The sequence below is a fragment of the Rana temporaria genome, chromosome 13 (assembly GCF_905171775.1).
Source record: "Rana temporaria chromosome 13, aRanTem1.1, whole genome shotgun sequence".
Lineage (NCBI taxonomy): Eukaryota > Metazoa > Chordata > Amphibia > Anura > Ranidae > Rana > Rana temporaria.
The window spans coordinates 1,470,899-1,485,399 of NC_053501.1; the positions used below are offsets into that span (position 1 = coordinate 1,470,899).

Sequence of the window (14,501 nt, forward strand, 5' to 3'; positions counted from 1 at the left end):
CACTTTACACCCTTTATTATGGTCCTGCATCAGATCACCTTCCTGCCATCTTGGGATCTCCCCTCCCCCCCCCCATGGTGGCGGAACACCAGAGCCCCGTCACAAGTGTGACCTTTGTGACCCTGGTAGTTCCACCACCGGTGTCACCAGTTTTCTTCTTTTTTTTATAAAAAAAAATGATATACCTTTTGGGATCCCTGTTGGGGGGCTTTGGTGAATGATTAGGGGTCTAAAAACAGTCTTTCTGTCTCAAAAGTGAGACATCGGAGGTCTGAGGACAGATTCATCAATCCCTTCCCCTGCAGCCTCAACTTCACAGAGTGCTCTGTACAGAGACCTCCCATTCATTCATAAAATGAAGCATAGGAAACCGTTTACTATGCCTCGGTTATGAACAAAAAAACAATAACAAAAAACAGTCAGTGATCGGTACCGATGACACATTTACCGCTTCTCTTCCCTGCTCTCCATCGTGATAGATTCACCCCCCGCGCGCAGCAGGAGGGGGGTGCCAGAGATATAGAAACGGCGGAAGCAACATGTAGAGGAACTGATGCCCACCAAGAAGCGGGCATTCAGCAGCTACAGGGAGGGATTGGTTCCTTCTAAATGCAGCCCCCCACTGTACTGGGGGGCACACAGGATCCTGGGGTGGGTCACAATGGCATTCCCTGTATATAACTCCCTGACCCTCTACACCGGTGGTCTCCAAACTGCGGCCCGGGGGCCAGATCCAGCCCTTTCCTTGCCTCTATCCGGCCCGTGGGACATTATTGCTCCAACTGACACCAATGATGAGGCACCATTTCTCCCAACACCACCATTAATGGGGTACTATTCCTCGCACTGACACGATTGGTTAGGCACTGTTTCTCCTGCTAAGACCCAATGATGGGGCACTATTCCTCCCACTGACATTGCTGATGGGGCACCATTTCTCCTATTGATGCCAACCATGGGGCACTAATCGTGCCATTGACCCCCAACCACGGGGCAATATTCCTCCCATTGATGCCAGCCAGACATAGTACAAGAGAGGGCCAGAGACTGCAGACATAGTACAAGAGAGAGGGTCAGAGACTGCAGACTTAGTACAGGAGAGAGGGTCAGAGACTGCAGACATAGTACAGGAGATGATCAGAGACTGCAGACATAGTACAAGAGAGAGGGTCAGAGACTGCAGACATAGTACAGGAGAGGGTCAGAGACTGCAGACATAGTACAGGAGAGGGTCAGAGACTGCAGACATAGTACAGGAGATGGTCAGAGACTGCAGACATGGTACAGGAGATGGTCAGAGACTGCAGACATACTACAGGAGACGGTCAGAGACTGCGGACATAGTACAGGAGATGGTCAGAGACTGCAGACATACTACAGGAGACGGTCAGAGACTGCAGACATAGTACAGGAGAGGGTCAGAGACTGCAGACATGGTACAGGAGATGGTCAGAGACTGCAGACATAGTACAGGAGATGGTCAGAGACTGCAGACATAATACAGGAGATGATCAGAGACTGCAGACATAGTACAGGAGATGATCAGAGACTGCAGAGATAATACAGGAGATGGTCAGAGACTGCAGACATAGGACAGGAGTGTCTGCAGTCTTTTTGTATCCTATAAATGTTATTTTCTGTGTCCCTTTGGGGGGGTGTCAGGGACCACACTCGAGGCCCCTATATCACAAAAGTGGACAACCATAGATGGAAGCTCATAGGTTAGAGAAGTACTCAGATGGACTTACAGTTCAGAAGGGCAATGCATGGATGTCCCCAGTTTAGGGTCATCCTCCTTGCTATGAAAGGGACGGGGGGGGGGGGGAATCGCAACCCTACGCATTTCACACATTTAGCCAAGTATCTGATCCTATATATATATATTTTTTGTATTTAGCAATTTGGACGCCGCGTTACCCAATAAATGTCTGGAGCCAGACCCCTGTATGCTTCACCGCCAGCATTACCTAGAGAAGCCACGCCTGAGACAGAAGTATTCAATCTCCATATTTATTACATTATGCGGATAAAGTAAACAGAAGCTGCAGAGGCCCTTCAGTTCATCCCGGGATCATCATCAGCTCTGTGGGCACAAAAAATGTAATGAATACAGAAAGAAGGAGGAGGGGAGGAGGAGTCGTCTCAAATCTCTGATAAAATTACATAAAAAGTCTGAACAGCTGAGACCCGAAGAGCCTCAAACCGCAATAATTCAATGCAAAGGAGAGTATAAAACCCCTTCTATTACAGGGGAGGGTATAATACCCCTTCTATTACAGGGGATGGAGGGGAGGTAGGAGACAGGACACCGGAGAGGGGTATAATACCCCTTCTATTACAGGGAATGGAGGGGAGGTAGGAGACACAGGACACCGGAGAGGGGGGTATAATACCTCTTCTATTACAGAGAATGGAGGGGAGGTAGGAGACACAGGACACCGGAGAGGGGGGTATAATACCTCTTCTATTACAGGGAATGGGGGGGAGGCAGGAGACACAGGACACCGGAGGGGGGGGTATAATACCTCTTCTATTACAGGGAATGGAGGGGAGGTAGGAGACACAGGACGCCGGAGGGGGGGTATAATACCCCTTCTATTACAGGGAATGGAGGGGAGGGGGGGGGTATAATACCTCTTCTATTACAGGGAATGGGGGGGAGGTAGGAGGCACAGGACACTGGAGAGGGGGATATAATTCCTCTTCTATTACAGGGAATGGAGGGGAGGTAGGAGACACCGGAGGGGGGGGGGGGGGCTATAATACCCCTTCTATTACAGGGAATGGAGGGGAGGTAGGAGACACAGGACACCGGAGAGGGGGGGGGCTATAATACCCCTTCTATTACAGGGAATGGGGGGAGGTAGGAGACAGGACACCGGAGGGGGGGTATAATACCCCTTCTATTACAGGGAATGGAGGGGAGGTAGGAGACACGGGACACCGGAGAGGGGGGTATAATACCCCTTCTATTACAGGGAATGGAGGGGAGGAAGGAGACACAGGACACCGGAGAGGGGGGGTATAATACCCCTTCTATTACAGGGAATGGAGGGGAGGTAGGAGACACAGGACGCCAAAGGGGGGGGGGGGTATAATACCCCTTCTATTACAGGGAATGGAGGGGAGGTAGGAGACACAGGACACCGGAGAGGGGGGTATAATACCCCTTCTATTACAGGGAATGGAGGGGAGGAAGGAGACACAGGACACCGGAGAGGGGGTTATAATACCTCTTCTATTACAGGGAATGGGGGGGAGGTAGGAGACACAGGACACCGGAGAGGGGGAGCTATAATACCCCTTCTATTACAGGGAATGGAGGGGAGGTAGGAGACACAGGACACCGGAGGGGGGGGGGGATAGAATGCCTCTTCTATTACAGGGAAGATCATAAGTCAATGGAAAAGAAAATAATTTGTTCTACATTGACTTCAATGGCATGCAATACCGCATGCGGCCAGAGGTCGGGGGGGCGCCCCCCCATCTCAGGCCAAACGCAGTACTGCACACCGCTTTGGCCTGAATCTTGCTTGTGTTGCGAGACAACACTCGCAAACCAAGTTAAGATTATTTCAAATACGGCGCTCGTATTGCGAAACGCTCATTAACCGCATTACTCGCAATCCGAGGTTCCCCTGTATATGTATAGCGGTCGGCAAGTGGAGAACTATACCCTGCAGCACACAAAAATAGAGTGTGAAACACAAAAATACATTCAATGGACTGTACAGGTGGACAACAAAATGGCCCTCAACAGCAAAGTGGTTGAAACTTACGGAATGTTCCGCCACGCGAGCCTTCTTCCTTCTCAGCTTCTCAATGTCCATTTTTAGTCCAAATTTCCGTTTGATGACAGAGGACTCCACCATACTGAAGTCACTGTTCTCCTCTGAGGTCATACTGGCCGCAAACACGGAAGGAGGAGAATTTGGCGCTCTTGGGTCTACACCAAGCAGGACGAAGCGCCCAGATGTAGGACTGGCTTCCTCGGCCACGATGCCGGAGTCCATGGACTGGCGAGACCTGGAGGTGGCGCTCTGACACGATCGGACGTTATCTGGTGAAGAGTCTGTGGTGGCTCGAGGTTGGAAACTGACGTCGGTAATCTCACACGAGGCGAGGCTGCAATCGTCCCATGTGGACTGCTGCTCCTGTGCGGCCCCCGAGCTGCATTCCATGTGGACTTGGTCATCTTTAGTGCCATGGATAGTCGAGTCGGCTTCACTCAGAAAGGGATCGTGGGTGCTGCCTTCAGATTGTGCCGATGATTCAGAGTCCCCATCGTACGGGTCCCGGCACTACAACAGAAGGTGCAGAGGTCATCCAGCAGGACACAGGACTTCAAATGTCCATCATTTGCCCCAAAGTATCAAATAATACAGGTTCTCTCCAAGGCTCCAACCCACCCCATGACTACTCTCCGTCATCGTACCACCATGCAGTTCATCCCTCCCAACTGAAGCCTTATAACCATGTGTAAGCTCCATGTTGGATCCGTGTGTGTGCGCAATGCTGTATCCTGGTCTAGGCCAACAAGGCCCAGGCATAGGGCAGCACTTTGCAGGGGGGGTAGCACGGACAGTGTCCCCGCCGGCTTGCGCTACACTGTTAGGCAAATTAGTTTAGCACCCCCATAAATTGGCTGCACTGCTTCCAGTATGTGGGCGGTTGGCATTCTGCAACTGTTAGGGGGGGGCCCCCCCCTTCAAATGTTTTACCATCCCTGTCCCATTGCAGAGATTTCCCTTCACTTCCTGTCCCATAGCCAAACAGGAAGTAAGAGGAAATCTATGAAAATTAAGGGAATCCATTGCCCCCCCCCCCCCCCGGCCATCAGAACTAGTGTCCCCACGTGAAAATTTCAGGGTGGGTCTTAAACTGCAAGGGGTGTGGTCTTGACAGGAAGGGGGTGCATTTAAATTAGGGGGTGCATGAGTTTAGTCAGGCCTAGGGCAGCACAAAACCAAAATACATCCCTGTGTGTGAGATTATAGATAAATATATATGTGTGTGTGTGTGTGTATTTATCTATATCTCACACACAGGGATGTATTTTGGTTTTGTGCTGCCCTAGGCCTGACTAAACTCATGCACCCCCTATATGGTTATAAAGGATGAGGAGGAGAGACAGAAGGAGAAGGAAGGAAGGAGGGAGGAGAAGGAAGGAAGGAGGGAGGAGAAGGAAGGAAGGAAGGAAGGAGGGAGGGGAGAGGAAGGAAGGAGGGAGGAGAGAGGAAGGAAGGAGGGAGGAGAAGGAAGGAAGGAAGGAAGGAGGGAGGAGAGAGGAAGGAAGGAGGGAGGAGAGAGGAAGGAAGGAGGGAGGAGAGAGGAAGGAAGGAGGGAGGAGAAGAAGGAAGGAGGGAGGAGAAGAAGGAAGGAAGGAGGGAGGAGAAGAAGGAAGGAAGGAGGGAGGAGAAGAAGGAAGGAAGGAGGGAGGAGAAGAAGGAAGGAAGGAAGGAGGGAGAAGAAGAAGGAAGGAAGGCGGGAGAAGAAGAAGGAAGGAAGGAGAAGAAGAAGGAAGGAAGGAAGGAGGGAGGAGAAGAAGGAAGGAAGGAGGGAGGAGAAGAAGGAAGGAAGGAAGGAAGGAAGGAGGGAGGAGAAGAAAGGAAGGAAGGAGGGAGGAGAAGAAAGGAAGGAAGGAGGGAGGAGAAGAAAGGAAGGAAGGAGGGAGGAGAAGAAAGGAAGGAAGGAGGGAGGGAGGAGAAGAAAGGAAGGAAGGAGGGAGGAGAAGAAAGGAAGGAAGGAGGGAGGAGAAGAAAGGAAGGAAGGAGGGAGGAGAAGAAAGGAAGGAAGGAGGGAGGAGAAGAAAGGAAGGAAGGAGGGAGGAGAAGAAAGGAAGGAAGGAGGGAGGAGAAGAAAGGAAGGAGGGAGGAGAAGAAAGGAAGGAGGTAGGAGAAGGAAGGAAGGAGGGAGGAGAAGGAAGGAAGGAGGGAGGAGAAGGAAGGAAGGAGGGAGGAGAAGGAGAAAAAAGGAGGAGAAGGAGAAAAAAGGAGGAGAAGGAGAAAAAAGGAGGAGAAGGAGAAAGAAGAAAGAGAAAGAAGAAAGAAGGAAGAAAAAGAAGGAAGAAAAAGAAGAAAGAAGGAAGAAAAAGAAGAAAGAAAAAGAAGGAAGAAAAAGAAGAAAGAAAAAGAAGAAAGAAAAAGCAGAAAGAAAGAAGAAAGAGAAGAAGAAGAAGGAGAAAGAAGGAGATAGAAAAGATATAGAAGATAGAAGAAGAAGAAACCGAATCACAACTCTGTGCCTGAATGGACACAGGAAGCTGCAGCTTGCGAAGGAGGACCCAAGAAGAGGAGGATCTGGGCAAATCCAATACACAGAGGAGGGAAGTAGAACATGTTTTTTTTTTTTTTTTAATAACAAAGACTTTACAATCACTTATGATAAATACCTGTAATGTCAGGAATTCCACATTGGATGTGATCTCATGTGTCGGGGTGCTGGACAATGGATTTCCAAAGTTCTAGAAACAAAAAAAACAAATGATGAGGAGGAATGTAGGTGTATTAGTGGTGTACCCCCCCCCCCCACAATGACTATGGCCCTGTCTGAAAATATTTCCCGGAAAGATCGAAACCCCAAGAACAAAATATGTCACATTGCAGCTCATTAGTCCTTCGATGTGGTGGCTGCATTCGTTTGCTTTTTTTCCAGGCTGATCCTGCCAGTAACACACTTCCTGTTCTTGGGTCACTCCCTGAACTGTATCAGGACAAGAGAAAACCCAGACAGCACCACCTTCCCAAAACTTGATGAGGCGGTATGGACAGCCGCACACCAAAAAAAAAAAATACGTAAAAACGGTAGCCTTTAATGGTAAAAGCACTACAAAAAACAGCAAGTAGTGGGGTGTATAGCTTGACGCGTTTCGCACTAGGGTTCAGTTTAAAAAACTCAGGAAATTTTTTTTATATTTTAAATAAAGAATTGTGAAGCAAAATAAGGGCCAGTGCCCATCTGCAGCCCCACCATTGCCATGAATGCAGCACCCACCATTGCCATGAATGCAGCACCCACCATTGCCGTGAATGCAGCACCCACCATTGCCATGAATGCAGCACCCACCATTGCAGCCTTGGAGGAGACAGGGAGAGGGCGGGACGAGCGCCAACAGACATACAGGAGAAACTCCTGTTTTCTCGGCTGCCTCTTTAATAGAATGTCCCGCCTCCTATGATGGACAGAACAGTCGTCCAATGGCAGCGCAGGACACGAGACTTCCTTTTACACAGGACGCCATGTAAACAGGAAATACCCTCCTGTATGCACGGCACTGGTCCCGTCCCCTCCAAGCAGCCAGAATATATATATATCTTTTGTGCCCCCCCCCCCCCCCCCTGAGCTCAGGGATTTGTTGGAGGCCACAAAAAAATATATACATCAAAATTACCAGACGGGCCGTCCGAAACCATAACGCGGGCCGCGATTGGCCCGCAGGCCCGGACTTTGGACATGCCTGATCTAGGAGGACCGGAGCGATGTCATGACATCACTTCTGGTCTAGGGCAGAAGTAATTTTTTTATTAAAAATTTTTTTAAAGCAAAAGATCAATGTTTTTGATTTCGCTTATGCTTTTAAAAAAAGGTCCTTTAGACCCCAGATATCTCCATAAAGAGGACCCGTCGTCCCTTATTTCTATCACAAGGGAGGTTTACATTTCTTGCGATAGGAAAAAAAGGAATAAAAGTGTTAAAAAAAAGGCACTGTATAAAAATAAAAAACAAAAACAACAAATATTAATTAAAAATATAGAGCAAACCAATAGGCAAGTTGCATGCGCGCATATGTAAATGGTGTTCGCACCGCGTAGGTGAGGTATCGGCAAAAACGTCAGAGCGAGAGCAATAATTCTAGTGCTTGACCTCCTCTGTAACTCTAACCTGCTAATCTGTAAAAAAAAAAATTAAAGCTTTGTGTAACGGAATGGCCCGCGACACCCAGAGACTTTTGAAGGATGGGGGGTACTCCTGTGCCAGCTTCACTAATGACTCTTGGGTCTAGGGTCATCCTATGTCCCTTTTGGGCATAGGGTGACTGAGAACTGATATCATGATTTACATGAGATGGGACATTAATGATAATTCATGTACTGCAGGATCTTGACATATTACAGGTGGTTTATTCTGACCCCCAACAGGTCAATAAGAATGTCTCATTCAATAGACTGTTGAGATGCTAATTAAGTCTGCTACTGTGGTGATGTGAATTGGAGCTTGGTAGCCAGTCTGGCTGCCTATTATGGGATGTTTAAGTGTCTTGCTGTGATTGCATTCTGTGTCCACTGTGCTAATTAGATCTGCTCCTAAGATATTTCATTGTGTATGCTAATGACACTGTATTCTGTGGAAGTTCTATTGATGATAGATATGTGTTGGCAGTCTGAAAGGTCAGATGTCTGACTTCGCAGGTTCAGTGGATTAGCATGTCAATTATGTTTACTAAAAGAAATGTGTTTTATGTAGCAGGTGCGACAAACTGGAGTCAACGCCTGCCATGTCAGCTGTAGTAAATAACTCCTCTAGATGCGGTGTCCAAATGTCTGTCTGGGATGTGGATTGAGGGGGAACTCGTTAACCACCCATTGTGTGATGTTTTGGGTGGAGAGTTTCATTGTCCCTGTGACTACTGTAGCATGTTTGTAACTGTATAACAAGCTGAGTGTACCATTAAAGGATTCATTTGTTTGGAACCAGAAAGAACAGAGCTGTGTGTGTGTCTCGTCTTTACTCCGGGGAATGGAATGGGTCCTGTCTGCTGGATTGTCGGATAAGCTGTCGTGGTTGGTGGAATGGAAGATCGTAAACGGTGTTAACCCCCGACGTTGCCTATGGAATTTTTAAGTATCGTAGTTAGTCGCTATTACACGACCGTGCACAATTTTTAATTTCAAACAGGGTGGCTCCACAACTTTCACACCTCCCATCCTGCCCTTGGACAACCGACATCTGCCCCGACACGTCCAATGGTGAATGGATGAAGGCGTTACCTGTCCGGATAGAAATACTGGAGTATCTTCCCGACACTTAGAAGAACCGAAGTAGTGAACTGGAGAAGCTACAAAAGGTCTTCAGCATTACAGAAGGAATCTTGGATGTGACCAAGTACTAACATCTACGATAAATGAATATAATGAAGCAAGGAGACAGAAGCTCAGGGAATACCTCGTTATTGTCGGACTCGGAGTCTGTGCTGGATTCCACTCGGCACTTCCTCTAAGACAAAAAAAAAAGATTTGTTGGATGAGTACTGGAGAGAGACAAGCGGAGGTGTCAAGGCAGGTCATGTTGGGACAACACTTCAGCACATTCTTCCTGCGCCGATGCATGGGGTGTGCCCAGGAGGAGGCTGTAGATTACTGTAAATTTGGTTCGTATCTGGTGGTCATGTGATACACTTCTACAATGGTCGGTGAATGTAAATCTGCATCTCCCCAGTTACTCCAAACGGCAGCAAGTCTGGGTTCACACTTATGCGGTTTCCCTGCAGCAGCATTCGTGCACACACTGTAGCCCATTCATTTCAATGGGGTGCTGTACCTGCGAGAAAAGCAAGGAAAGGGTCCCCCGAACCTGGTGATCCTGGTACCGGTACCCTATCGGTGATGTGCTATGCACTGCGATCTCCAATGTGTGGGGGTGCCATTAGGAATTAATGGCACCCCCCGTGCATCTGCTACACAGCGGCACGTTCTTGCTGCGGGAATGCATGGATGTGAACCTGGCCTTAATTACATGCCGATTTCCATCCATTCCTAAGGCAGGCCATTGACGAGGCAAATTTTTTTCCTGCAACCACGGTTTGCAGGAAAGAAAATTTGCACGATTCTCCCATCATGAACACAGACAGCGCTAATAGGGCAATCCCTCCTACCAGGCAATTGTATTTTCCCAGCAGGCCTGTGGCTGCGGGCGAGGGGAGCCGTCCCCACCAGGAGTAAACAGGGATCATTGCTAGCGGCTATAGCAGCCATTGGCAATATATTCAAGTGATTGAGTGGCTGTACCCAAATTATTGATCGATCAACTTGGCACATTCAGCCTGCACTGGCTGAATGTACCCGCATTCACTACACTGCCCGCATTCTCCACCACTTCCTGCACCCATAGATGGTTTGAATCTCAGCCGGTTCAGCAGGAACCCGGCTGAGATTCAAACCATCTATGGGCAGCCCAAGTACTGTCACGGTATTCTATAGGTGCCGTGATCCCAGTACTGGTACCCTATGGGTGCCGTGATCCTGACACTGGTACCCTATGGGTACCGTGATCCTGACACTGGTACCCTATATGGGTGCCGTGATCCTGACACTGGTACCCTATGGGTGCCGTGATCCTGACACTGGTATATCAGCATTCGGATCCCAGTACTAGTGCTCTATTAGCGCTGTGATCCTTACACTGGTACCTATTTGGCACGGTGATCACATTACTGGTATCCTATCCTTATCCTGGTACCGGTATCCTATTGGTACTGCGATTCCTGTACCAGTACCCTATTGGCACTAAGATCCCAGTAATGATATCCTATTGGTGCTGTAATCCTGGTCCTGGTACCCTATCAGTTTGTGAACCAGGTACTGGTATTCTATTGATACCGGTACTGTGATCCTGGTACTGGTACCAAGTCAGTCCTGTGATCCAGGTACTGGTATTCTATTGATACTGTAATCCTGGTGCTGGTACCCAGTCAGTGCCGTGATCCTGGTACCCAGTCAGTGCCGTGATCCTGGTACCCAGTCAGTGCCGTGATCCTGGTACCCAGTCAGTGCCGTGATCCTGGTACCCAGTCAGTGCCGTGATCCTGGTACCCAGTCAGTGCCGTGATCCTGGTACTGGTATTCTATTGATACTGTGATCCTGGTGCTGGTACCCAGTCATTGCCGTGATCCAGGTACTGGTACCCAGTCAGTGCCGTGATCCAGTTACCCAGTCTGTGATGTAATCCTGGTACTGGTATTCTATTGATACTGTGATCCTGGTGCTGGTACCCAGTCATTGCCGTGATCCAGGTACTGGTACCCTATCAGTCATGTGATCCGGGTACTGGTACCAGTTGGGTTGAACTAGATGGACTTGTGTCATTTTTCATCCAGACTATGTAACTATGTATCAGTACTATGGATACATGTGCGAATCTTTAAATCTTTTGAGCTCATGTGGAAGAAGCTGTAGTTAGTTGGTGATCTTTCTTGGACCCTCTCAGTGTGGGTTGTAGGTGACCACCAGTGGGGCCCGATTCTCCTTTTCTGTGTGTTTAGAGGGTACTAATAAAGGAATTACAGTGACATAAAAACATAACAGTGTGCTCTCTGCTAGCTATGCTGCCCGCATTCTCCACCACTTCCTACAACATAAGGAGTAGAATTCTTACCATGTATTTTCGAGCCAAATGCTCAACGTAGTCGGGATTCTTCTCACATTCCACATCGGCACCTGTGCAGAGAGAAGACTTTGAATGACTTTTGGGTCGTATGATCTGCCTGGGTCTCCAAAGGTTAGCATTGCTTATAGCACATACTGGGAGATACCGGAGACGGGGGCACGGTACACCTCCGACATCTGTCACAATATCAGTCCATTATGGGACACAATACAGGGGGAGCCGCCAGAATCTGCTTTATGTCCTTCATCGGGAAATCACTGTAAAATGTATAAAATGAAGATTTATAGCCAAGGAGGTCAGAAAAAAGCTGGAAAATTCTCTCTATAGTGACCAGGAACTGAAATGTTAGGAAGACTAAAGGCTCCTCACCATTGGTAGAGAGGTGTGCCCCCCCTCCCCCCAAATGCAGGTACCACGCATGGACTATATTTGCCCCACTGCTGGTCTCTTAATTTAACTTCAGGTATTGCGACACACAGGGGTCCCTCTATATCTGTCCCCAAATATGTGCAGTACAGTGGGGGGGCTCTATGTGCACCTATGCTGGAGGGTCTCTATATTATGCAGGTCAGGTGGGGTCTCCTTCTGTAGGTACTGGGGAGGGAGGGAATGATCTTTATCTGCAGGTACACTGGGGGGGTCTCCATGTGCAGGTACACTAGGGGGGGGTCGTGCAGGTACACTGGGGGGGGGGGTCTCCATGTGCAGGTACACTGGGGGGGGTCTCCATGTGGAGGTACACTGTGGGGGGTCTCCATGTGCAGGTACACTGTGGGGGGGGGTCTCCATGTGCAGGTACACTGTGGGGGGGGTCTCCATGTGCAGGTACACGGGGGGGGGGGGGGTCTCCATGTGCAGGTACACGGAAGGGGGGGGTCTCCATGTGCAGGTACACGGGGGGGGGGGTCTCCATGTGCAGGTACACTGGGGGGGGGGGGGGGTCTCCATGTGCAGGTACACGGGGGGGGTCTCCATGTGCAGGTACACGGGGGGAGGGAGGGAATGATCTTTATCTGCAGGTACAGGTAGAGGTTTCACTTTCTATGTGTAGATAGAAGGAGGGTGGGGGTCTCTATGTACAGGTGGGGGGGGGGTCTTCCTGTGCAGGTACGGTGGGGTTTCCACGTGCAGGTAAGGAGGAGGTCCATATATTAAGGTGAGGGGGATTTCTCCGGTTACAGATACAGGGTGTTCTCTGCACACAATACACACACATCTTGGGGTATTTCCCCCTATACTGGGGGGGGGGGGGGGTATTTCCTGGTACTAGAGGGGCATTTCTCTGAATTAGGAAGGTATTTCTTGGTATTGAGATTACTGGGGGGTAATGGAGGGGTATTTCAGGGTATTGGGGAGGCATCTAGCTTCAGGTATTGCAACAGGCACAGGGGTCTTTCTATAAGTGCCCCACACTATGTGCAGGTAAGGGGTCTCTACTTTAAGGTGGGGGAGGGGAATTTCTTTAGTTGTTCTCCGTACACAATACACGGACATTGTGGGGTATTTCCCCTGGTATTGGGGGGTATTTGCCTTGTATTGGAGGCATTTCCTGATATTGGAGGTATTTACTGGTATTGAAGGGGTATTTTTCAGTATTAGGGGGGTTATAACCTGGTATTGAGGGGTATTTCCTGTGACAGGGGTGCGCCTTTCCAAATCACGTCCAATCAACTGGATTTACCACACAGGTGGACTCCAATCAAGTTGTAGAAACATCTCAAGGACGATCAGTGGAAACAGGAGGCACCTGAGCTCCATTCTGAGTGCCATGGGAGGAGCCTGCGATACTTATGTACATGGGAGGAGCCTGTGATGGGAGTAGTCTGCGATACTTGTGTACATGGGAGGAGCCGGCGATACTCATGTACATGGGAGGAGCCGGCGATGGGAGTAGTCTGCGATACTTGTGTACATGGGAGGAGCCTGTGATGGGAGTAGTCTGATACTTGCGTACATGGAAGGAGCCGGCGATACTCATGTACATGGGAGGAGCCGGCGATACTCATGTACATGGGAGGAGCCGGCGATACTCATGTACATGGGAGGAGCCGGCGATACTCATGTACATGGGAGGAGCCGGCGATACTCATGTACATGGGAGGAGCCGGCGATACTCATGTACATGGGAGGAGCCTGTGATGGGAGTAGGCTGCGATACGTGTGTACACAGGAGGAGCCTGTGATGGGAGGAGCCTGTGATACTTATGTACATGGGAGGAGCCGGCAATACTTATGTACATGGGAGGAGCCGGCGATACTTATGTACATGGGAGGAGCCTGTGATGGGAGTAGTCTGCGATACTTGTGTACATGGGAGGAGCCTGTGATGGGAGTAGTCTGCGATACTTGTGTACATGGGAGGAGCCTGTGATGGGAGTAGTCTGCGATACTTGTGTACATGGGAGGAGCCTGTGATGGGAGGAGCCTGTGATACTTATGTACATGGGAGGAGCCGGCAATACTTATGTACATGGGAGGAGCCGGCAATACTTATGTACATGGGAGGAGTACATGGGAGGAGCCGGCAATACTTATGTACATGGGAGGAGCATGTGATGGGAGTAGTCTGTGATACTTATGTACATGGGAGGAACCTGCGCTGGGAGGAGTGTGATACTTATGTACATGGGAGGAGCCTGCAATACTTATGTACATGGGAGGAGCCTGCAATACTTATGTACATGGGAGGAGCCTGTGATGGGAGGAGTCTGTGATACTTATGTACATGGGAGGAGCCTGCAATACTTATGTACATGGGAGGAGCCTGTGATGGGAGGAGTCTGTGATACTAATGTACATGGGAGGAGCCTGCAATACTTATGTACATGGGAGGAGCCTGTGATGGGAGGAGTCTGTGATACTAATGTACATGGGAGGAGCCTGCAATACTTATGTACATGGAAGGAACCTGTGACGGGAGGAGCCTGTGATGGGAGGAGTCTGTGATACTTACGTACATGAGAATTTCTAACATAACATAACAAAATGTGGAAAAAGTGAAGCTCTGTGAATACTTTCCGGATGCTCTGTATCACGGTACTGGTGGGGTAGTTTCCAGTGTTGGGTAATATTGTGGTAGTGGGGTTTTTATCCCTGTACTTGTGGGGTAGTTCCTGGT

At 49.3% G+C, this 14,501-nt stretch overlaps 1 protein-coding gene across 1 annotated transcript in view; it reads right to left on the reverse strand.

Moving 5' to 3' along the window:
* Positions 1-1,994: 1,994 nt before the first annotated feature.
* LOC120920418 overlaps positions 1,995-14,501 on the reverse strand; it is a 23,592-nt gene continuing 11,085 nt past the window's right edge. Inside the window, exons 2-6 of the mRNA XM_040332507.1 lie at positions 11,372-11,433; positions 9,163-9,213; positions 6,392-6,463; positions 3,780-4,301; positions 1,995-2,083 (exon numbers count right to left, since the gene is read on the reverse strand). Coding sequence (XP_040188441.1) covers positions 2,078-2,083; positions 3,780-4,301; positions 6,392-6,463; positions 9,163-9,213; positions 11,372-11,433 — 713 coding nt within the window. The 3' untranslated portion in view covers positions 1,995-2,077. The remainder of the gene's footprint in view (positions 2,084-3,779; positions 4,302-6,391; positions 6,464-9,162; positions 9,214-11,371; positions 11,434-14,501) is intronic.